Below are 24,850 nucleotides of genomic sequence, written 5' to 3' on the forward strand. Positions count from 1 at the left end.
ATGAACGTGGTTTTTTCCTGGTCCTCTTCTTCCATAAGTATCTGGTTATAGCCCGAGTACGCGTCCAAGAAACTCAATAACCCATGCACTGTCATTACTTTGATAAGTTGGTCGATATGTGGTAACGGGAATGAATCCTTCGGACATGCTTTGTTCAAGTCCGTGAAATCCACACACATCCGCCATTTCCCATTTTTCGTTTTTACCATCACTATGTTGGAGATCTATTTGGGGTAATTCGACTCCCTGATGGATCCATTTTTTAATAGTTCTCCACTTTCTCATGGATGGCATCGTTGATGGTTGATGGCGGGGTTGAATTTACGCCTGACCTGCCTTACTGGGGGATAGAATGGGTAGACGTTTAATTTGTGTGTGGAAATCTCCCTAGGGATGCTCGGAATGTATGCATGGCTAAAGGAAAACAAATCTGCATTAGTTATTAAGAATTGACTGCTCGGATCGAACTTCATCTTTGGCAATCACTTTACCTTAGTTCTGAGCTTCTCCAGAGCATAGACTATTTCTGTAGGTGATATGCAAAAATTATGAGTAGAAAATAAGGGGACATACCTCTCTCATTCCGGTGAGTCCCTGTCCCCGGTCTTAATGGGCCTTCTTCGTAGTGGAGGGAAGGTGGTTCATGGGCTTTGACATACGGCTGGTCTCGTTCCCTATTGGTTCGTGAGACCAGGTGATCTCTGCTGATGTTGTCTCTCCGTTCTTTCCGGGACTCGGCTTTTACTGAGATGAGCCGATGGGTTGGTCCATTGAGGTCGTCCTCATCTGCTCGGACTTCAGCGTAGTAAGCATTATGGATCTCGTCCCAAGTGGTTGGAGGATATTTAATCAATTGGCTCAACAGTTTTCTAGTTGCTCTCGAACCATCTCTAGTCAATCCGTTCTGAAAGTCCGCGACCGCCATCCCCTCGGACACGTTCGGCAGAGTCATCATTACCTTGTTGAATCAGGCGAGGAAGTCCCTCAGTCCTCCCAAGGACTACTTGATGGAGAATATATCGTTTACCCTTGTTTTAGCCTTCTTGGCTCCGACATGTGTTGTTACAAACTTATCGGCCATTTCCTCGAAAGTATCTATGGAGCGGGCTAGTAGATATGAATACCATGTTAATGCCCCTCCTGTGAGGGTTTCGCCAAACTTCTTCAGCAAAATAGTGGACATTTGTTCCTTGGTGATGTCATTGCCTTTCACGGCGGTGATGTAATGAGTCACATGATCTTCGGGATCAGTCGTTCCATCGTATATCTTGAGGTAGGGCGGCATTTTGAAGGTCTTTGGTATGGTTACATGTTACTTTAGTTCTTTCTCCTTGGTTACGTAGGTATTTGTATGTGCAAAAAAAGGAGAAAATCTTGGGGTTTGTGAGATTAGTGACTCACGATAGCTATAGATCTAAAGGAAACTAAAACATTAACTAAGAAATCCCTACATACGGCACCAAATTGTTTGACCAAATATTACTGATTTTGGCTCAACCAATTAGATTTGTATAAAGAAGAGTTAATCGTCATTAAAACTAATATCCAAAATATAAAGTTACATGTGTCGAGACCAATTAACTAATATGGTATGTCCGGATGGTAGTGAATATGAGCAATGATAGTAATATTCAATGATCCAAAAATAGAATATGGCATTAAATAGTAATAAATAGCAATAAATGGCATTTAGGTAAATAAAACGTGTGAATCACCCGAAAATGGATGAGATCGGTGATTATTCCTTCTGAAAATGATTAACGATTGATAAGCCTTTGAACACTTGGGTCGTTCTTGGATCTGGTGGAAATGCTAGACAAGAATCTTGGTATAAATGTTGTTTTTGTATATATGTGATTAGATCAGATTCTCTCGTATAAACTCAATGTGTTCTTTACGAATGAATATCTCATGTCCCTTATCATTGTGTCTCTTTCTATTGATAGGGAACATGTTCCTAGCAACCCTAATAGTACAAGTGCAGAGAATATCTACTAGAATATTCTCTTTAGTGTCCTATCTTGGAACTAACTATTATAACTCTGTCAAGGGTGTTCGACCTCGGCCTTGATCTTTTATGACTCCTCGACCTTAATCCTTGCTGACTCTTCGGTCACAGACTTCATTGTTCCTTGAACCACTTCGACACATGGCGGCCTGTGAATGTCTCGCTAATGCTATCATAACTTAAGTATTCTAGAGATAAATTTTGACTCATACATATACCACCGACTATGTATAGACTTTTCACAACTATGGTTAATTTTAAGGTTATAGCAACTCACGCGCTATATTTTCTATTGTCCAAGTAGTGTAACCGGTTAGCATGGGCGGAGAGAGTAGCAGAAGCGGGTTCGAACTTTCCAAAAAATTACAATGTGTATATAAGGCTAAAAGTATTTTTGTGTATATATATTAGCTGTTGAATCCCCTTGATTTTTTCGTGTGTTTACTTTTCTTATTTTTTGAATCTCTTCGTGAAATCCTGCTTGTTCCACTGTGTGTTTCTCCCGAAAACTAGAAATGACAAAGATGACGAAAAAGGATTTACATGCTGAGAGACTAAGACTGGACGTATCCAAAAACAGAACTACCTTCAAGAAACAACTTCAGCACGTTAAGGAGAAACATGGACTACAGTCGACTGCGAAGTGCAGTTGATGTAGAAGAAGGAGAAGATAGACTAAAAGGTCATTGTCAGCATCCTGCCTCGGCGACATTTTGTTCTTATCCTCAGAGCTACAATGAAGCCATTTTAGCATGGTAATCTAGGGCGGCTCAGTAAATTTGGGACCTAAAGTTAAATTTTATTAAGAATTCTTAAGCGTTCATATATATATATATATTTATTTAAAAGTCTATCTTCTAATAATTCTTTTGCATTGATAATATAGCCAATCAATCACATGACTAAATAGTTTTCTTTCATTTTTATGAAGATTTTGTACTTATTATCTTAAACAATTTTTGCAGAAAATTAACTAAAGAATCTACTATGAATAAATAATGAGGCCTTAAAATTTTTGAGCCTATAGCCTTTATTGCTTTAGTTACTTGGCCCTTCAGCCGGCTGACGAGCGCAAAATACACACTTAAATTGTGCTTGCTAGTCAAAGATAATATAGTATAATATCGTGTCCACAGGGATTAGATTTAAATAATATTATCGTAGTTTGTACATAGATTGCTATCCAGAAGGATCAACATTAGAGATATATATATATATATATATATATATATATATATATATATATATATATATATATATATATATATATGAATTCTAACTACAAATAACAAAGAATCTAAAGTTATTGACTAATGACAATCACAACAAAGGTAAGCAAGAAAGTTATCAAAGGGAGAAAATATGGGTTGATAGGATAGGTGCAAGATAATTGTTCGGGATCTAACTCTAGATAATTCATTTCTAATATTCAAGTGAGTCTCTCGAATTCACTTAATTATCAGTACAATTATTTAATAGAACCTCCTCTCTCGATTAAGTTTCAACCTCACAATATGAACCAATTTAAGCTTGGTGAAGATATGCAAGAATTCGTAATGGATTGGTCTTTAGGAGAACCTCTTTCGATTATCCTCCTAACTAGGTTTAATCAAGGATTCAACTAGCCTCTTTCGATTACTTAGAAGAATCTATGAACTCAACCAACAAAATAGTGTAAATATATTACAAGTTATGCCTCTCTCGATTACAAGAACAAGTGAACATAGATGCAACAATTTAATCTTCCCAAAACGATTTAAATACATAAAACTAGAGTTATAATCCATAAACAACCATCAATACACCAAATCCATCAAACCCCAAAAGGTTCCACTCCATAGACATGGAGAAGTTCTTCACAAATGAAATAAAAATATAGGAAAACATAAATACAATCCAAACCTGGATCTTGAGTGAGGAAGGAAGGATGAAATCCTTGTGCTCTTGCTTCTCTCTCTTCTCCTTAGCTTCCTTAGGTCTAAGGTATGTCAAAAGTCCAGAAATGGTATTTTTTTCCGTGTATTTAACTATCCCCCAAATAAATCCCGGACGAAAATACCTTTTTTAGCGGAAATGGGAGGATACTCTAAGATTTTTGTATTACCGCGCCGCATGTCGTGTCGCACCACGCGACGCAGTAGTGGAGAATTCCAAAACATTTGCAAAATTATTTTCTGGGCATATATTACATAGCTGCGCCGCCCCATGCGGCGCGACAGTGTATTTTTCGCAGAGTAGTTCGTTTCTCCAATTTCTGACATCCGGACTTGATTCTCGACCCCGAACGCGATCCCGATTTAATCCCTTGGACTTCTACTCAGACTTCAAAGCTCCAAATAGCTCGAATTTGCTCCGTAACATCTGAATAACTCGGGATCACTCCTACACGGTATAAAACACATAATAAGTATAAAACACTACTAATTAAAGTTCAACATAAGTAAAGTGCAGTAAATTAGAGTGCAATAAGCGACTAAAATACGGGTTTATAGCCTACCATCACCGGCACATCATATTTTGGTGTCAAAAGAGAATAATCGAAGGGGATCTTACATAAATGTCCCAAATAAGTCCAAACTTACCAACATCTAGTCATTAATCATAGACTTACCAAAACTAGTCAAACACATATAAAAATTAAAAATCCAAATAAATAGGGTTATTTCTCTCCAAGAATTACACGCAAAGATCTCCTTCCATATTTTTAAGCATGATTAGCAACATTAGATGCAAGACGGAAAGGAAAATTCATGGATGAGGTAGCAAATATAGTGATGAAATACAAAAAATATATATATACAAGATTCCAATAATCTAAGAAAAAAGGACTTTTTTCAATGGGTATGGTTGAAATTCATTAAAAATATATAGATGAGTCACGATACAAAATTTGAGGAAGATTGGAAGTGATTTAAACTAATTTGGTATCAAAATTCGTAGTTAAAATCGAGTTCAAAAAATTCTTCTGCGACACATGTATCAAACATGTATCACGCATGTATCTCACACACAGGTATCTATATCTATATTATTATAAAAACACGAATAATTTACGCTAAATGTCGAACGACAAAAATACCCCTAAAATATTAATCGACTTTTATGCCCTTCAATAGCTAAAATATTTATTCAAAGGCTAAATAACTATTGGATATAATTGTAAATTTGAGAACATATTTCGAATAGAAATTTGCATTGAATTCTAATACTAACCAAAGTCCTGCCAATACATTAATGTTCCAAAAGATACCAATCCTATATAGATTAAAATACTTCTATCCACGTCCCACAACTAGCTAGATAAAGGGTTCCAAAAGTTATACCAATCCTATATAGATTAAAATACTTCTATCCACGTCCCACAACTAGCTAGATAAAGGGTTACGGGCGTCTATATATTCCATAGAAGACTAAGGAAAGACAACTACTTGCTTCTCCTTTCTCACGTAATGTTAATTCCCTCTTTTGATTTTTGTTTATCCACTGCTTTCTCTTACTATTTTTTTCTATTGTTCATGTCGGTTTTAGTTTGTTTTGATTGCCATGCCCTTCACAAAATCAGTTGCTTCACTTGATTAAGTTTTCCGAGGACAATTGTGAAGCTAGGTTTCACTATCTTGCAAGTCGTCTCTCGAACTTGCTTCTCTTTTCAGGTGTTAATTAATTTAATTATTTATTTGTTAATTATCACATATGGTTCATGATGTTAGAGCCTAATGCAAGGTGTATCTTCTTTTCTACTACTACTTTTTAAATGTTATTGGATGGAATACTCTGTATTTTACGTAAACTTCCAACATATCCAAAATTTAGAGTAAGTTTGTGGTGGGTATAATAATAAAGGTGCATATCAATACAGACATATTAACTAAAGCAATGGTCGTATGTTGCAAACACCAGTTATGTAGTTATGTACTAATACATCCGAATATCCGATCCATCCATGATTTCAGATATTTTTTACGATTTAAATTATTGTTGTTATCTCTTAGTATATCTTTTTAATTTTTCCTTTTAGCTGGGCTTTATTCTAATTTTTTTTTTCGGCTCACATATAATTTGCATAAGTCGCTTTGATCTTTTTTTTTTCTCTCTCTCTTCACTGAACTACTATTCTAATTTCAAGCTAATAACTTTTTATAAAAATTCTATAGGGAAAGATGAAGGAGAAAAGACGAGAGGTACTAGGTTTAAAAAGCTAAATGTTGATAGATCAACATATAGCTAAATATCGATTGACCAAAATATGTTGGTCGATTTTGATATCCTTTATTGATTAGATTTCTCTAAAATATTAATCTACAAAAATGTAAAAATATTCATGAGTTGTAGAGTCCATGTCAAAATGTAGAATCCAAGTCAACTAGGAATCACTAATTATGATATCTTGTAGAAATAAATTCGTATAACTCTATCAAGTATTACGCTTATGCTGGAAAATAACGTGGGAAAGGATCGACAAAGTAGTTGTAACCTTGTTAGTTTATTACTCACGAGTAATCGATGAGGCACAATAAGACTGCTGTGTGCTTTTTAACTAAAGATTGTATGAACCATTTCAAGCAAGAGCAAATATAATTGTGTAACTTTTTTATATAACAAAGTGATTCCATAATATTTAGTTCTATTTATATACTATGAGATTGAAAGTATACTATTTTTTTTTACGGATTTTATAATATTTGACACAAGATATTCGTGCAACGCACGAATATAGATACTAATTATATTAAAAGTGGGAAGCTCTTAATTAAAAGATTAAATTACTAAATTACCCTTCTTAAAACCTAATTACCCTATTTATAAAAACAGACGCCTGCAAATAATACTAACTCTTCGTACCCTTTAGTAACAGTCATAACCATTCAATTCACAACTTACACAGTTTACAATAAATTTTAACAATGGTCAGAAATTCTTTTAGACCACTTGCTCCTCCACAAGAATTTTCAGCAGATCACTCTATGAAAAAAATGGTCTGAGATTAACAGTAAACTACCGAATAAGATTTTGTCCATCTTTTTATTGTTTTGATGCCTCAAGGAAAGAGAGGGTAAGCAAGGAGGCAGTTTCTCAAAAGTTTTTGGTGCATATGTTACAAAGCCGAACCTATACAATTTTAATAAAAAATACGTCCCTCTCATGATTCATGTTGGTAAAAGGTTTTCAAGTTATGCATCATGCCAAAGGCAAACACAACTCTTTATGAGGTGACACAAGCCTAAAATAAATTCAAAAATTAAAAGCTTGTTCTATCTGACTTTCATTTTGTGATGATTCGACACAATTTCAAAGTAGTAAATTGAGAAGAAAGAGATAAAATAACAGGTTCTACTTTCTTAATTCTACTTGTATTTATTTATGAATTTCTACTCTTTGTAAATTTTGTAAAACAATTTATCAAAAATATTAGAATACATGCCACACCTGTTACGATATTAAAATGCATCTTAAATTTAAAAGCAACCTCTTTGATATATATGCTCATTGTAATTACTTACTCCGTAACAAATAAAATAAATTTTAAATTAACAAATAACTATGTTACGTATGGATTGACATTCAAGTTATGAGATAATATGAAATACTTTATCTGCAAGGAAGATATCTAAACATTAAAACTGTTGTGCCATAATTAAATCATAAAAAATGATATTTATAATTAAAGAGTAAAGACATTATATGAAAGCATTGTCTTTTTAGAAGAAATGTGTATTATCGCAATGTCTTTAACTTGACGATGAAATGTAGTGAGCAAAGTTTGATACATAAATTTTATGAAAAAGCAACTTAGAATAATCAAAATTGTAGGGTGTTTGATTTATAATTAAAAGTCAATACTAGACTTATAGCATGTTTGGCCAAGCTGGAAAAATCTACTTATTTTGAGAAGTGTTTTTTTCAAAGGCGCTTTTAAGAAAATTACTTTTGGTGAGATGCAGTTGTGTTTTGCTAATCAACTTGAAAAGCACTTTTGAGCAGCAATTAGTATTTGGCCAAGCTGTTAAAAGGTGCTTCTAAGTGTATTTTTCTCAAAAGAACTTTTCAAAAAAGTACTTTTTGGGAGAAGCTATGTATTTTTGCTTCTCAAAAACTGCTTTTGTTTCTACTCAAAAACACTTTTTTCCTTCAAAAAGCTTGGCCAAACTCCTTAACTTTGAAGAAAAAAGTACTTTTGACCAAAAAAAAATACTTTTGGTCAAGAAACAAAATGGCCAAACAGGCTATTAGTATGTAATATAATGAGAAGTACTTGAAATATAAAATATTTATTTAAATTTTGTATCTCAACTCTCACAAAATTCTTGGTGAATATATGATCGTTTTGTATTATTTTTGATTTGTTGATTTAAGCAATGATATGAATGACAAGATAGAAACGATGGGTTTGTATCTTCCGCATATTAAAGAAAGGATCTCGGAAAAGTGATACCTTATTAGATATAAGATTAAAAGAAATAATTGGGTTATATATATTGAGTCAATATCTCATTCTTCGAGTAAGTGCTAAGTAAATTTAGTCAATTAAATATAAAAAGGCCACTACTTCATTTGATCCAAGTATCGAGTTAATTAAGAATGATGGAAAGAGTTGTGGCTTAATTAGATTGTGTATGCAAGCGCTTTCGGAAAACATTGACCGAGTTCTTTGTTTTACTAAGAAAAGTTATGAGTTCAATACTCAAAAGTTCCCACATGAGTAGGCAGCACGTGCAGAAACTAGTACATGGATATACATGTGATACACATTTGATATAAATATGATATATATGTGATACACAAATGATACACAGTATATCAAACATATTTTTTTTCTTGTTCATCTTCTATTTCGGTTTTTCAATTTAAACCACCAAATTATCCCAAAACTGAGATTCAAGCTCATTAAGATGTACTCAATCTATTCTAATAATACTCACTCAAAAGAAAGTAAAATTTTGACTTTTTTTTGCTACAAATAGCTAATTAGCTAATATTGGTAATAGTTAGCTAATATTATGAATATTTTATGAATTTATCAATTTTTATAATAAGCTACCTCAATTTTTATAATAAGCTACCTATAAATGGATATAGATGATAGTTTCACTTTTATATTTACGTCACAATCCAGTATTCAAATACGTTTGGAATCAAGAACATGAGATTTTTTCTCATGGATCACATGATTGCACAGTTGGTGACTTGCAATTTCGCCCGAACTGGGTGGGAGGGAGTTGTGTCAATTTCAAGCTGGCCCAATGCTCTTGACCACTCGAGCAAAAGAAAAAAAAATCTCTAGCTTAGAGAAAGGTAATAAACTAATAATAGTTTCATTCTTAGTGTACTTTTCCATTAATGAAGCTACTTAAAATTAACACAATTTTATGACAAGGTTGTAAAGATAAAGGAAGTATGTAACGTATTCAAGGAGAGATTATTTTATGAAGATGTAGGAAAGGGGCACCTTCTCAAAGGTGGAAGGGTCCCAACAATCTGATAAACACATGATTTATCAGTCCAGCTGTTATTGATGTTGGTAACTAAGGAAATCTGTGTAAATCATAGTGCAAAGGAAAGTTGCCAATTGACATCTATCGAATTGTCAATTTTTGCAAGTAGCAAATCTCCCTGCTGATTAGAGAGGAAAGGAAGCACCTATTTTGGAGTGATTTCCAACTGGTTAACATGCATAGTTGATAGTAAAGAAACTTTCAAGTAGATTTGCCCTTAACGAGGGGAGCCTTGGAGTAACGATAGAGTTGTTTCCATGTGATCCTTTAGGTTACAAATTCGAGTGATGGAAGCAATCACTAATGCTTGCATTACGATAGACTATCTACATCACATCTCTTAAGGTACGATTCTAACCCCGATCCTGCATAAATATGAGATGTTTTGTGCACCGAAATTGACCTTTTATTTGTTCTTAATCTGCACAAAAACAAATCACTATATAAATTCCAGAAGCCGAGCTTTGGTGTTGCCCTATCTTGTTGGAGTAGAGTGCCCTTACTATTTTTGGTGTATTGATTGGCTAGCTAGCACTCTGGTCCCTCCTTTGACCAACTTAGAGGGCATTCCGCACAATGACCAGTGCAATTCGTGTATTTGTCGGTAGATGGTATAAATGAAGTAAGGACATAGTTTTTCGTATGTATTTATCCGGACTCTAGGGAATCCCTAGCTACATATGGTTTTTAGGGCCGGCTACCAAGGTAGAAAATATCTACTAACATTGTTCAAATGAAGGTGTGCCAATCAAAATGCAGTATATAGCCAAACTAAGGAACATGGTGAGGTCATTTCCTTCTTGATTGAAGACATAGCAACCGCATATCAGATATGTAATCCTGAAAAAGGAAAAGTACTCTCAAAGATAAGTACTGGACGACTACGTTAAGCCATAGAGGGACCATTTTTTCGTGGGCAGACAAAAACCAAAAATTTGCAGTGAAGTGAAGCCATCAAAAGATATTGGCAAATCCTAAAGATTTTGATATGTGGGGTCCTCTACAAAAGGCAATTGGGGCTAGGATTAGCTTTTGTGCCATTATTTCTACCCTCAAAATGATGATAGAATGAAACCCACTTTCTTCTCTTTGTTTCATGGAAAACAAGTACTGTACCTCTGTTCATCCTGAACATGTACTCACCTATGTCCCATATTATCTTTCGTATTTTTATTTTATACGTTCTTTAAAAAATATTAAATATAAAAGATTTTAAATTATTTAAATCTTATTTATGTCTTAAAATATAATTTCTTTTCCTTTATTACTTACTCATAATTAAGGTATTTGTAGTATTCAAGAACAATTAATATTAAGGGTAAAATAGGAAAAAAAAATTAATTTACTCTAAAATTTTTAAAATGATAAATAATTTAAGGCAACTATTTTTAGAAACTATTAATATGAGATACAGGGAGTACTCTTTATCTAGACACGGCAAGAAAAAAGAAAATATGTACTGTCTTAAAGTACTAAAGACTAATACTAGTAGTGGGTTAAATCAAGCCATTAAACTAGAATTCAATCTTGATAAAACATTTTGCATTATTCCCTGATGAGTGGCTAATGTTGCTTGCAGAACCTTTATCTGGGTGACAGTCATATTCTTGGAATATAAAGGCTAATAATAAGACATGATTTGTACTGATTTTGTATCTTCGAAAGAAACTGTGTTGTGAGGACACAAAGGCAAATAGTCCAATTGGAGGAAAAATCCTGTCCTTAAGTTAACCTATCATGGCCTTTGAACAAATTAAATGCCATGCAGCTAATTAAGGTAATGGCAGAACAAGAGTGAAAAAATAAGCTGTCCACTAAAAAGCTTACTGTTTTCAAATAAGCAGCTTGAAAAGAGTTAATTGATCTCTCTCCAAAGAGGCTATGAATTCAATAGGTCCAAGGTTGGTAGTGCAGGTAGATTTAAAGAAGAAGCCATTGGAACAAAATCCACCTCTTCACAACCGGTGGCACCCGGAGATACCTCCAGTAGCAGAGGTACGAGTTGGGGAGGTGTTCAGGGTTGAGATGGTGGATTTTAGTGGAGGCGGCATAACACAAGAATACACTGCCGAGGACATCAAGTATGCTGATCAGTCTGTTGTGAGTTTCTGATAGCACTCAATTATGTGTTACTACTTCCCCTTTAGAACTAGTACTAGTACTTACGTGAAAGGAAAAAGTTGAACACCAAGTTAATAGTGATAGTAATAGATAGAAGGATTATTAGGTGATGATAAGTGATCATCCTGCCCATCACAAACAAGAATGAGCAACAAATTTGTTACCGATGAAGCTTAGCCTAGGATTCCAAGGCGTAGCATCCAAACTAGGGAATTTCCATGATGCGGTTTCTATATTTCACTTAAATTTAAGAATCAGACATGAAGAAACAGGGGGACAGGGACTTTGCCTTTGCCAAAGGCAAAACCTAAGCATCGAATCCTCCCCTGTAAAGTAGGAAAACGCCCAAAATACGAGTGTAAATTGCTTTGACTACCGAGATTTCCAACTGGAGCTATCAATATCAACTGAGCAATTCTTTGTGAGAGAGTTTTAAGTTTTTGCCTTAAAAATTCTCTTGTTTGCTTTATAAGTTCAAAATCTATTGAAGCTAGAAAGAGCTATTTCATGTTCTAAGTTCATTGGGTTGGATTAAACTAGTTGGTTTAGTAGGAAGATAAATCATATCTTTCATCATAAAAAATATATCCTAAATCTCTTGCCTCAGGAAAAAATACTAAATCATCCTTTGGTCACGCTTCTTTAACGATGAATACAATTGTGAAGTCTGTCCAATATCTTTAGTCATTTTCAAGAGGGCAGACCCTGACCATTACAGAGATGTGACTCCCATTTGTCATCTAGAAACCTTAGTCGCAATAGTCACTTGCTTCCCTGTGAGTGCCATGTAAAGAAAGTAAACATTCTCAAAATTTCATAAAACACTAAAGTCGCCATGGCTCCTCCAACTCCAAGACTAGTAATCCCCATAGACCTAAAGAAGAAGCCATGGGAACAAAAGCTACCTCTCCACAATCGTTGGCACCCAGAGATACCTCCTGTAACAAAGATTAAAACCGGGGAGATGTTCCGAATTGAGATGGTTGATTGGACAGCAGGTGCTATTCAAGATAATAACTCTGCAATTGATGTAAAAACCATTGATCTATCCACTGTAAGTATGCATAAACTTATCCACATCCAGTGAATCTAACCAACAAAAGAGTCCTAAGTTTCAGAAACTCCCTGGTCGAAATAAATAGTTGAAAATTGGAATCAGTTCAGGCTAAATCACATAACTCTCTCATGCAGGTCCATTATCTTAGTGGACCAATAAAAGTTGTAGACACGGATGGAAAGCCAGCTGAACCAGGTGACCTTCTTGCTGTTGAAATATGCAACTTGGGGCCTCTCCCCGGAGATGAATGGGGTTTTACTGCCATATTCGACAGAGATAACGGTGGAGGATTTCTAACAGACCATTTCCCTTGTGCAACTAAAGCCATTTGGTATTTCGAAGGGATATATGCCTACTCACCTCATATTCCAGGTAAAGCTGCAAGCCTTATCCTAATATAGCCTGGACAAATATACATATCAAATCCTAATTAGATTTACTGGACATCTCAAGGACAGGTGTAAGATTTCCTGGTTTAGTTCATCCTGGAATAATTGGAACAGCGCCTTCAAAGGAACTACTCAATATCTGGAATGAGAGAGAAAGGAAGCTTGAAGAAACCGGTCCCCAGTCTCTCAAATTATGTGAGGTCTTGCATTTAAGACCATTGGCTAACCTACCTTCGACAAAGGGGTGCATTCTTGGCAAGGTATGATCACTTGCAATTGTTTCAGAAACTGAAGAGAGGCCTCATTGGCTCATTCACTCCATAACAGTAATTTACCTGTTAAACTAAACCTAATCTATAAAAGAAAGAGACAACAAATTATGCATCAATGCATTGCAGCATGAAGTTAGTGCATCCAGGAAACAGAATATAATCCAGTCATAACAATATGAAAACTGATAAAAGAATGCAAAAAAATGAAAAAAGAGAGAAGAATGAACAAACTAAGCACATCAAGTTTTTCTGACAAGTCATAATTATATGTAGATTCAAGATGGAACTCCTGAGTGGAATAGGATTGCCAATGAGGCTGCAAGAACAATACCTGGACGCGAAAATGGAGGAAATTGTGACATCAAAAATCTCAGCAGAGGTTCAAAAATATACCTTCCTGTATTTGTAGAAGGAGCAAACCTCAGTACTGGTGATATGCATTTTTCTCAAGGCGATGGCGAAGTAGCATTTTGTGGGGCAATAGAGATGAGTGGCTTCCTAGAGCTCAAGTATGTTCCACATCTCATTAACAACAAATGGTTATGAATAAATAATCTTTTTCTGCCTTGGGGTTGACTGCCACCAGAGTCGATCCTTTACATCAACCAGTAAGCTCAGGAAATAAAATCATATGCACCATTTTATTACAAGCAATATCAAGTAACTTGGAACTAGGTTCTATTTATAACTCTGGGCTAATTTTACTCTGCAACCCCCCTTTCACATTGCTGCTGTTGCTACATCTATGTTAGCCATCTTAAGGTACCCACATATAGCATCAAGAGCTCTTCTAACTTATGCGCTACACCTCTGCCTTTATAAGCTAACAGTACAGATGTGGGAGATGTTAAATTTACCTATTTCTTTTTGCTTGGATCAGGTGTGAAATCATAAGAAATGGAATGAAAGAATATCTTACTCCTATGGGACCCACACCGCTACATGTGAACCCAATATTTGAGATAGGGCCTATGGAACCAAGATTCTCAGAGTGGTTGGTGTTTGAGGGCATCAGCGTAGATGAAAGTGGACAACAGCACTATCTTGATGCAAGTGTTGCTTACAAGCGTGCAGTACTAAATGCAATTGATTACCTGTCAAAGTTTGGCTACACAAAAGAACAGGTATTAAGAATCTCTCACTGAAAATTACTCTTGTAACAGAAGATTTTCAGGACCACATAACATAAACATCCAGAAGAAGAAAGCAATTTGAGTAACTATGAATACTTATTATTATTGTGACCACAATGATGGTGGTGGCTATCAGGTGTATCTTCTACTTTCGTGCTGTCCCTGTGAAGGAAGGATTTCAGGAATTGTTGATGCCCCCAATGCTGTTGCCACACTTGCCATTCCAACTGCTATATTTGACCAGGTACTAGAAGTTTTCAGAGTTCAATCATGATAAATTATAAAAGTTGCAACCTACAAGTCCAATAAAGGTTACCATCATTTAGTGACTCCAAACCTTGATATTGCTAAATCTCCCGGGCTACTAGGCATGGAAGTGTAAAACTGTAAAGCAGCAATTTTGGTCTTGATCCAAAATCCACCTAAAACCTGATTCTAAGAAATCAGTTCCTCTATTTTCAGTATTCATGAGCAGGAAGTTCTGGTTTGTTCCAAAAGAATCGGTTGTTTGATGCAGGATATTCGCCCAAAGGTCAACAAAGTGCCTCTTGGGCCAAGACTTGTGAGGAATCCAGGAATTCCACAATGTACTTATGATGGAAGCCTGCCAATCACCAAAAATCCCTCGCTCCATTAACTACAAGGGAGCAGCTGCAACATAGATGCTCTTTCTTGAGCAGGGGATGTGCATGTAAATCTACTGCAGGAAGATATGACGAAGTTGAAGAAAGAAGCAAAACTGAGATGAATAATGCCCTACTAGACCTTCTAAACATGTAAAGATGTAGACATGTTCATCTTAAATGTAATAGCACGCACAGTATTAAGAATGAGATCATAAGTAGTTTGTGGATCATATCATGGAAAACTTCATAGTGGGACTAATCATTCTAATGAGGTCTAAAGAAGATATCCTCGTTGAAATATCTCCACCATAAAGAATCATGGAAACAGTCGAAGTCAATAAAAAATCCAGGACAAAGATGGCCAATTAAGCAAAAAGTCATGCATTCCAGCCATCATTTACCATTAAAGAAAATAAAATCTGTATGTAGGTCAATTTACAGAAATCTAACGAGATTGAAAGAGGTTAAATAACTGATATTCGACCTCCATACTCTTTAAAGAAAGTGAATGCACCACTAGGAGGGAAAAGAATCCTGTATAAATCCTGCACTCTTACACCTAGATGCATAAATGTCAAAATTCCTTGAACACCAAAAAAGTCATTTGAATGCAAGACTGCAATGGAGATGGAGCTTAATTCCTGTAGTCAATAATAGATAGAGAGTGTCCTGTGGTGTTGAAGAGACGGGCATTTTATGCCAAAAGCCCATAACCAAAGATCCAGCTCCACGCTCAACACCTGGAAAGTAAAACGAGATGTCACATTTTAGTGAAAATGAAATTCAATCAATGAAAATTGGAAAATTGGGAACTCGGTTTCGAATACACACAAAACGGGAATAAACAAGTAAAGAACACAGCTGACATGTCAGACTAACTGTTACACCACTAACAGCCTTACTTATATATTTCTTGTACAATGAAATCAGGTATAGAGCCACAGCTCATGTACAACTTACATTGGCCATTGGACATGTAACTCACCCTTTTATCCTTTCTTGTATTTAAATGGGAGATATAGATATACAACACTTAAGAGGTCAACATGACATAAGGATTGTAACTTAACTGGAACTTGCCAAGCATAAAAGCTAAATAGTCTTGAACAATGAGATAATCAAGTGCACTACTAGCATCATGATTCAGCAACATGCACCTAAGCTGTACTCTACTGTTGACTGGACTATAAACAGTTTCAGATTCAGAAGTATCAAGCAGCGCAGACAAAGGCATTGCCAAAGGATGAGAGCCACTTTTTTTAGTTTCTCCTCTCTTTCTTTATTTTATTAAGACTCTAGGAGACAGATCTGAACAAGACAAAAATTTGGAGGAACACAAAAGATGCCATCTCATATTTATGGTTTCTTGTTCCAATAGGCAATAGTTATATATTAGAGAGTCAAAAGACCCATATAAAGTAGATTGTATTTTACTCCATTTTGTAAAATTTTAAATCAAAGATAATACATTAATGATCCGAAATGAACAATTTAGATGGCAGGATTTCTATTAACATCAGCTGCTTAGCTGCATTAAAGCTGAAAGAATGATTTTCTCTGTAGATTAGTCTATTTCATGAAGTCATCTATCTGTGAATCCAGGAAATTATTGGTCTTCTACGTGAAGTAAATGGAATAGACTTAAACAAGAAGTACGCATTTTTCCATTCAACCCTTCAATAAGAGACACCAAGCTTTACACATGCAATAAATAAATACTCATTCTATAGAATTTGACTTTCAGCCGAGTATAAGTTATGAATCACCAAATCTGACCACTGAAGATACGAGAAGAGCAATATAATAGCAATGAGCTAGACCAACCTGCTTCCCAGTCTTTTTACTGATCAACTCCTTCATTTGCTCCACAGCATAGACAGAGCAGGCTCGGAGTTCTACCTCCTCCTCACTGCCAGAGGTAATTTCAGTATTTTTCTTGATAATACTGGCCACGGATGAACTATATCTCAGCACTCCGAGCTGCTGAAGGACAGCTGGAACAATATAATCAGCAAATATGGTTATTGAGCTTATGTCTTCAAAATCACCATATCCTTGACCCTTAAACGCACCCCATAAATCAGCCGCAAAAATTTGAGCTCTTTTATACAAGAAAATCTGGTGGCCTTTGTACACCGTGTGATCACGGAAGCCTGCAACAGTAAAATAAGCAAAGATAAATATATTATCATTGGAAATAATGATCAAATGTATCATGTAAAAGGAAAACTATAGAAAACAAAGATACCAGGAAAGTGGCTAGCGATAAGAGCGACAAGATTTGCAGCAGATTTGTCGCAGGACTCCACAAGCTTAGATGCCTTTCCGCCAAAGCTCCTCTCAAGCTCAAGCCCAACCTTAGCCATGAGAGCTATTAGCTTAGTTAACAAGCTTAGAAGAACACATAATTGATTCACACCGCAAACTACTGGAACGTTAAGAGAATGCATGGAACACCAAATGAAAAAATTAGAAGTGTACCTCATGCAATAAGCGCACCCGTTCATCCTCCAAAGGCAGTGGTCTCGGCCAGTTCAACATTTTCCTTAACTGAGGACCTAAAAATAGGTGTTTGAAATTTAGCAGGGAAAGGCTACAAGATTTCAGAACTTGAAAACTTATATATATATAGCAAATGTGAGTTGCTTCACATGACTTTCCAAACACAAGCAGAATTGAAGATGCTTTCTAGAAAATTACTTTAGTGCTGAGCTCTAATATTTTATTGATCTTAGGCGTCTCTATTGTAGCATCAGTTATGATCCATCTAATACTTTATTAATCTTATGCGTCTCTACTGCTGCATCAACTAAATCCTTTTCCATTTCCTTAACCTTTAGAATGATGAACAAATTTACAATTGTAGGTTGGTACTAAAGATTTAAGAGAGTGAGTATCATTTCAGAGAAAGACTACGATTTCTCACAATTTTTTTGTCCATGCATATAATGAGCTACTTCAACAAGAAAAGAAGATTCAAACTGAAGAATCAAAATCGATTCTTCTCTTTTGAATCTTGGATTACCTCACTTCTAATAGTTGTGTAGGGACCTCAAATTTAATGATCACAAAGGCATTCTCCACAGAGGGTAGTTTATTTGGGTTGAAAGTGATTGGATCGTCAGTTAGGTATTCAAAAGCAAGAGTGAAAGTCATTGGCATTCTTAAGAGACCACACGTGTATACACATCGAGAAACAGTTCACTGGACATTCTTATACAGAACCCATGCACCATATAATTTCTGGAATTTCTTATTCCCCTGAGCGCCATCAGTGGACACCTAGGAGTCTCGTGCCCCTACAAGAATGCTTTTCCCACGGGAGGGGTGGGGAACAGAAGCATAGCAGAACAGAATCCAAAGAAACCTGCTTACCTGTATATTTCTGTAGACGATCAGCATCAAATGCAGTTTTGTCACTTTCAAGAGTAGCCTTCAATCCAGATGCCAGATGATCATAACTCAGGTCCTCATCTGCAGTTAGAAGTAAGCAAAAAGGTCATTAGGCCAGAGTATACTATCAAACAACTGAAATGAAAAACAGCCATACGATTTTTTAGTGAAGCCCCAGCATCAAGCATCATGAATAGGGTTCTGTACTAAAAACTTTCTTGATTGACATAAATGTCCAAGTTATATGCTTTGGAAAAACCAATGCAGTTCCAAATACTGGCATGTACTCCGACACAGACAGAGAATCAAATAAAAGCAAATTCAGTTGTATTACTACAGTTAGGGGTGTACATAGGTCGAATTGGTTTGGGTTTTTCAGTTGCCAAACCAAACCAATGGTGTCGAGTTTTTAAATCTATAAACCAAATCAAACCAACAAAGTCGGGTTTTTCAATTTCATTTTTTCTCGAATTTTTCAGGTTTTCCGGGGGGTTTCTCGCGTAAAGTATTCATAGCACAAAATTTATAACTTGTACTCTAAATATTTCTTTAGTCCTAGTAGGATACAACTATATAATGTATTTTCCAAGAAAATAACATAGCATTGTACTAAAATATTCAATAATATAGATAATGAAATCACATAAAATAAATATTGCTAATTAATAAGCCATAATAAAATGAATATAATCTACAAGTAATAAGTCATGATAAAATAAGTACGGTTAAATTACATGAATAAACAATAAGGAAAAAAATGAACTAAGTTATGCATTTTTATTACAAACCAATGCAAAACCAAAAAATATATATCCAACCCACTGTCATCCTAGTGTTGAATTGAATTTCTTTTGTTAGCATTAGTATTGATTTGAACTTTATTTGAGTTGCTACATTAAGTCCAACCTTAAAATAATACGTTAAAAAATAAAATCATGAAAAAGTTTTAAAAAAATTTATAAATTACATTACAAGAAATATTTTTATGTATAAAATATTTTTAAAAGCTATATAAATGTAATGTCGGATTGGTTTGGTTTCAGTTTGACTTTTTTTAGTTAAAACCAAACCACAATCGGGTTTTTTTTATCCAATTTGACGCGGACTATCGATATGGTGCATTTTATAGATTTTCTTTGTACACCCAGTTAAAGAAAATAATTTGCAGACAACTATAACAGATTAAACCTTTGTCAAATTACAACTTTATTCAAACTTGTTAAAGTACCTGGCCAGAAGCAGAAATTCAATGTATCCAAGACCAACAAGTATTGAACAGTGAGTGGGCCGTTATCAAAATAGTGTATCCCTTCAAAATCCCACTCCACTTTCGGCAATGTATTCTTCATAGTTTCAGCAACCTTCTCAATGCCTGCGCATAACACATGCTAAATGTAATCTTATTTATCAAATACAGGCCACTTTAAACAACCATTAAACGTGACTCTAAAAAATATAAAATAAATAAATAAAAACAGAGCATTGAAGTTATTTCTAGGCCCTCGCTCCGGAACAAAGCGTAATGAACACGGAGGATTCTTATAACGGACTCTAACTAATTTGAGACCGAAAATTAATTCAATGCAGACAGATAATGCATTGGAGTAATGTAGTAAATAACAACATAGAGAGAATGCAAAGGAACCTGAGAAATCAACGGTAACATGAGAGGAGTGAGTAGAGACCCAAGCGGTGCTGGACCTAACTTCTTCCATGGCGGCCCGAGAACCTCACCGCAGAAGATCAAAACCCTAGTAGCTTAACAATGGAGACGATAAATGAGAACCACTGGTTTTTGCGCCAACTGAAGTTTCGCGCTAACGTTTTTGTGCTATTCGTAACGCTTTCCGAAGATTTGACTGGTCATGTGAAGCCCAAAAAGTTTGAGCACTAATCTTAAGCAAGGGTTGCCATAAATTTCTAAATTTGTTCCGAAAAATTTAATTTAGGTGAAACTTGATTTGAAGAATGAAAATGTGTCAGTTTTCAAAATATATTTCTCAAATTTATTTTAAAAAAATATAAAATATGACTTATACCCACAAGCTCTAAAAACTATCACAAATACTCAATAGTACCATTATCAATAACATTCATTATATTATCGCAAATCATAGTTCTGAACATAAATAAATTTGATACAAAATTATCATTTTTATAATGAACTATATGATACGATATCATGTGACCGAGAAAACGAAACAATATTGTTATAAAATAATAATTGGTGGGCTCTTTTATAAAATACAAAAGTTTGGAGCAATTTTTAAAAAATATCATAGTGATATTTTGGCCGCTGATTTTGGAATTTTGTCAAAATATAAGCAAAATCTATGGTCAAATATGTGTTTGCCAAATAAAACCCAAATTTATTTTGATAAAATCTATGGTCAAACGGGTCCTAAGAGGGTGTTTTTTGAGCTTATAAGTTGGTCAAATACATATTTTGGCTTATTTACGCATTTGATAAATATTCTATAAACCAAGTACTTATAAGCTAAAATCAGTCATAAGTCATAAGTTGGTCACCTCCAACTTATGACTTTTTAGTTTATAAGTAGTTTTAGTTTGATCAAAGTTTTTACTAGTTTATCTTTAATAATATTTTTTAATTCACAAAATATTTTTCCCAAAATAAATTTTCTAACTTTCCCTTCATTCCATATTCGTTGTTCATTATTTTTTCTACAAAGAAACTTTTTAATTTATAATCTTTTATAAAGTTTTTAAGGATATTTTTGTCATTTTAACAAAATAACAGCTTGTCAATATTTTTCTATCAAATACATCAATTACTTATTATTAGTTTCGGTACATCTATTCAAATACGTAAATAATTATTTAAAAAATTAATTTTAACACTTAAAAATATTTTTCAGCACTTCAAACTTATCAACTATCTATAATACCTGGTTCTAAGTCATCAGTCACTGGGCCCAATGAAAGCTCCCTTTTCCCGATTTCTTTTGTGTGTGTTTTTCCATAAAAAGTTAATTCCAGATTTGACTATTTTTTGTGTCACCGACTAGGCCGAAGGTGGAACGCTGACATAATTGACTACTTTACGTGGTACGTCCACATTCTTTTTACCATTTTAATATACTTATCGAAAGACTAGAAAACAAAAAAAAAAAATGTTTAGCAACTATCCTGTTTTGCCAAGCTTGTAGGCCAAAAGTACATTTATTTTTTTTCAGAAAAGTACTTATTTAGAAATTTTAGTTGTTTGACCAAGTTAGATAAGTATTTTTGGCTAGTAACAAAATAGTTTTTCTACTTTTGGGAAGAACAAGAAATTTCTAATTTCTTTCAAGAAGCAGAAGTAAAAAATTAATTTATCTAAGACAAAACTATTTTCACCATAAATTTATATTTCTCAAATTATTCCTCATTGATTTAAGCATTTTCTTATGCTTCTTTGTTACTAGTTTCTACCCTCCTTTTAAATTAGAGAGATCAAATATATGACTCGAAGCAAACTCTGTTTCGAAATAGAGATAAACAGTGCAAGTACAATAACAGAAGGTGACTCTGAGGCCTGTGAACGCAACAGCACGTTCACCTTGAGTCTCCACAGCAAGATCCGTACAGCTACCTAGCGATCAACTGACTCTGAATTATCTAGATCTGCACAAAAATATACAAAAGTATAGTATGAATATAACACAGCGGTACTCAGTAAGTATCAAGACTAACCTCGGTGTAGTATTGACGAGGGACAGTCGAGACACCTAATGAACTAGATAACCTGAACAAGTATAGGTATAGAACTAACAGAGTATGATATCTCTACAGAACTACTCATAGTGACAACAATAATACAGTGCTTGTACTAAGAAATAGAAGCAACAATTTGCAGCGGGACACCACAAGTAATAACACAATATTGTAAGCTGGACATAGTTTAAATCCGGTAAAAAATAAATAAAGAAAAGACAAGTAGCAACTTGATAAGAATAACCGATTTTGCACCAGGTTTATTCAATAATCTCCACGAGGTACCAAACCTCAAAACTCACGCAATTCACGGGTCCCAATTCATGAACCCTAATCACTTGGCATCTTGTGCCCTCGTTACAACTGATAACTGCACGGACGACTCAAGTGCCAATAGAACCAATCTCACATATAAGACAAGTAGACGGAGTACGTACAAATGATCGGTAGCATCAATGTTCATCTTCTTAACCGATAGGGTGATAAAGTACGTGCATGCTTGTGCAAGTGTTATATCACAGTTCGGGCAATTGAATAAGAGTAGAGAAAAATAAACGACACATAAGGAACGATCCCCACAATTTGCACCAAGTAAAACTCACGCATGTTAGGCACGCCACTACACAAATATCAACAACAACAATACCCCCAGCCCATCACAAGTCATCACAAATCAATCCCCGATATAGCCCATCTTGTCTAGCCACGTGCGCAATAATAAAGTAAATACCCGCCTTGTCTCGCCGCATGCGCATAATAATATTCTCACCTTGTCTCGCCACATGCGCAACTCACATATATATCCCGCCTTGTCACACCGCATGTGCATATATCAATAATAACAACAGCACGGCAGAAACCTCATGCAAACACCCGAACAAAATCTCCCAACAGTATCACGTGCCAAACACAACATCACAATAAAATGACTTTCACAACATGTGCCCATATTCCACAACATTTCATCTACACAATGTCAATACCACAACCGCGCATAGCCATCGGCTCAACAAACTGAGTAAAACATCAACAACAACAACAACAACAACAATAGCACAAGAATACGACAAGTAAATCAACTCAAGAGCTTTGGATCACAAAGAAGCGGTAGAACGAGCTCACAAAGAATAAACATAATAGAAAATACTAGTTTCAGTAAGAATATCTCAACAAGGGAGAAATGATATGTAACAAATGATTCCAAATAAGGATGAGGCCACTACGATCAAGGATAACTAGCTTCATTTAGGGTTGAGCAATTACAAAAGAGGTATAACAAATTCAATTAAGGATAAGCAACAGAAAAGATAATCATAACCTTAATTAAGGATAGACAATTACAGAAGAGATAATAATAATTTCAATTAAGAATAGGCAATTAGAAAAGGATAGCATGGCAATCGAATAAGCAACAACTTCAGTTAAGGCATACAAGAGTCAAATAGGCAATAAGAGTGAAACATGAAAGCAATTAATTCAAATTAAGACACATAGAGGTGAAACTAGTAAATGGGGAATTTAACATAATAAAACAACTTCATATCTAATGGGCATAAGAACCTAAGAGACCTAAAAGGTCAGCTTCCACAAATAAGCCCAAGCACATACACGTCACCTCGCGTACACGGACTTCACATGGCACAATTAGCACTAATGACTCAATTTCCTAAGGGGTAATTTTCCCCACACGAAGTAGGCAAGATACTTACCTCAAACCACGCTCAATAAATTAATTAGAAGGTCTTTCCCTCGATTTCTAACTCCGAACGACTTGAATCTAGCCAAAACAATTTTGTATTATATTTATAACTATATGAGACTAATTTAAATAATGATCCTAGTTAAGAATTGAAAAATCGCTCAAACAAAGTAGACCCAGGCCCGCGTCTCAGAACCCGACCAAAGTTACAAAAACCGAGTACCCATTCGATATTGAGTTCAACCATACCAGAATTATCAATTTTCGACCTCAATTCGTCCTTTAAATCATCATTTTATAATTTGAAAGATTTCTTCAAAAATTCTGATTTTTCTCAACTCAAAACACTAATTATAAAATAAAAATAAAGATGGAATCAGTGAATATAATAAATTTCAGGTGAAGAACACTTACCCCAATGATTTATTTAAAAATTCCACGAAAAATCCCCAAAAACCGAGGTTTATAACTCAAAATATGTTGAAAATGGCCAAACCCTCGACTTAAATGATTTTGCTCAGGTATGACCGCACCTGCGACATAATTAGCCGTTTCTGCGACAAAAGAACTGCACATACGAAGCCCACTAATCAGCTTCCCTCTCGCACCTGCGAGCATCCTTTTGCTTCTGCGCAACCGCAAGTGCGCATGCCCATATCGCTTTTGCGCTCCAACTCGCCTCTGCGTCCAATATTCTGCTTCTGCGGAACTGCAGATGCGCACCAATTTTCCGCATTTGCGAAGACTTTCAAGCTCATCCCTTCTCGAACCTGCGTCTTCATCTTCGCATCCGCGATCACGCAGGTGCGAAAAATACTTTGCATCCGCAATCATGCAGGTGCGGAAAATACTTCGCACCTGCGACTAATGCCCAATCCTTCCCCTTTCGTTTCTGCAATCACTGCCTCTCCTATGCGGTCACGCACATGCGACCAAATCCAT

The 24,850-nt window shown here is 35.2% G+C and overlaps 2 protein-coding genes across 3 annotated transcripts; one reads left to right on the top strand and one right to left on the bottom strand.

The window, feature by feature from the left end:
* Nucleotides 1-11,062: 11,062 nt before the first annotated feature.
* LOC107798323 (uncharacterized) lies at nt 11,063-15,329 on the top strand. 2 transcript variants are annotated; one of them, XM_016621299.2, is made up of 7 exons: nt 11,063-11,601; nt 12,814-13,051; nt 13,138-13,328; nt 13,614-13,849; nt 14,221-14,464; nt 14,610-14,717; nt 14,991-15,329. In XM_016621299.2, exons 1-7 carry the CDS (start codon nt 11,383-11,385, stop codon nt 15,108-15,110), a joined length of 1,356 nt encoding a protein of 451 aa, XP_016476785.1. In that variant the 5' UTR covers nt 11,063-11,382; the 3' UTR covers nt 15,111-15,329. The 2 variants fall into 2 exon arrangements, with proteins under 2 accessions (XP_016476785.1, XP_016476786.1); XM_016621300.2 differs by having other exon boundaries at nt 11,282-12,676.
* A 138-nt stretch (nt 15,330-15,467) lies between these two features.
* Nucleotides 15,468-20,341, bottom strand: LOC107798324 (uncharacterized). Its single transcript, XM_016621301.2, has 7 exons — nt 20,138-20,341; nt 19,721-19,864; nt 18,475-18,573; nt 17,581-17,657; nt 17,348-17,456; nt 16,924-17,252; nt 15,468-15,839 (listed from the first exon to the last, which is right to left on the bottom strand). The coding sequence occupies exons 1-7, from the start codon at nt 20,205-20,207 to the stop codon at nt 15,747-15,749; spliced, it is 921 nt and encodes a 306-aa protein (XP_016476787.1). The 5' UTR covers nt 20,208-20,341; the 3' UTR covers nt 15,468-15,746.
* Between the last annotated feature and the right edge of the window lie 4,509 nt (nt 20,342-24,850).

Source organism: Nicotiana tabacum, chromosome 17 (genome assembly GCF_000715075.1).
Source record: "Nicotiana tabacum cultivar K326 chromosome 17, ASM71507v2, whole genome shotgun sequence".
NCBI classification, from domain to species: Eukaryota; Viridiplantae; Streptophyta; class Magnoliopsida; order Solanales; family Solanaceae; genus Nicotiana; species Nicotiana tabacum.

Excerpts from the sequence above, each read along its gene's own strand:
- LOC107798324 (XM_016621301.2), bottom strand. The coding sequence starts at position 20,207 with ATGGAAGAAGTTAGGTCCAGCACCGCTTGGGTCTCTACTCACTCCTCT. Across the intron at positions 17,457-17,580 it reads GGGTGCGCTTATTGCATGAG|GTTGGGCTTGAGCTTGAGAG; the intron begins GTACACTTCTAA and ends CTCATGGCTAAG. Across the intron at positions 17,253-17,347 it reads TATCGCTAGCCACTTTCCTG|GCTTCCGTGATCACACGGTG; the intron begins GTATCTTTGTTT and ends TTACTGTTGCAG.
- LOC107798323 (XM_016621299.2), top strand. The coding sequence starts at position 11,383 with ATGAATTCAATAGGTCCAAGGTTGGTAGTGCAGGTAGATTTAAAGAAG. Across the intron at positions 11,602-12,813 it reads AGTATGCTGATCAGTCTGTT|GTCCATTATCTTAGTGGACC; the intron begins GTGAGTTTCTGA and ends TCTCTCATGCAG. Across the intron at positions 13,850-14,220 it reads AGTGGCTTCCTAGAGCTCAA|GTGTGAAATCATAAGAAATG; the intron begins GTATGTTCCACA and ends TGCTTGGATCAG.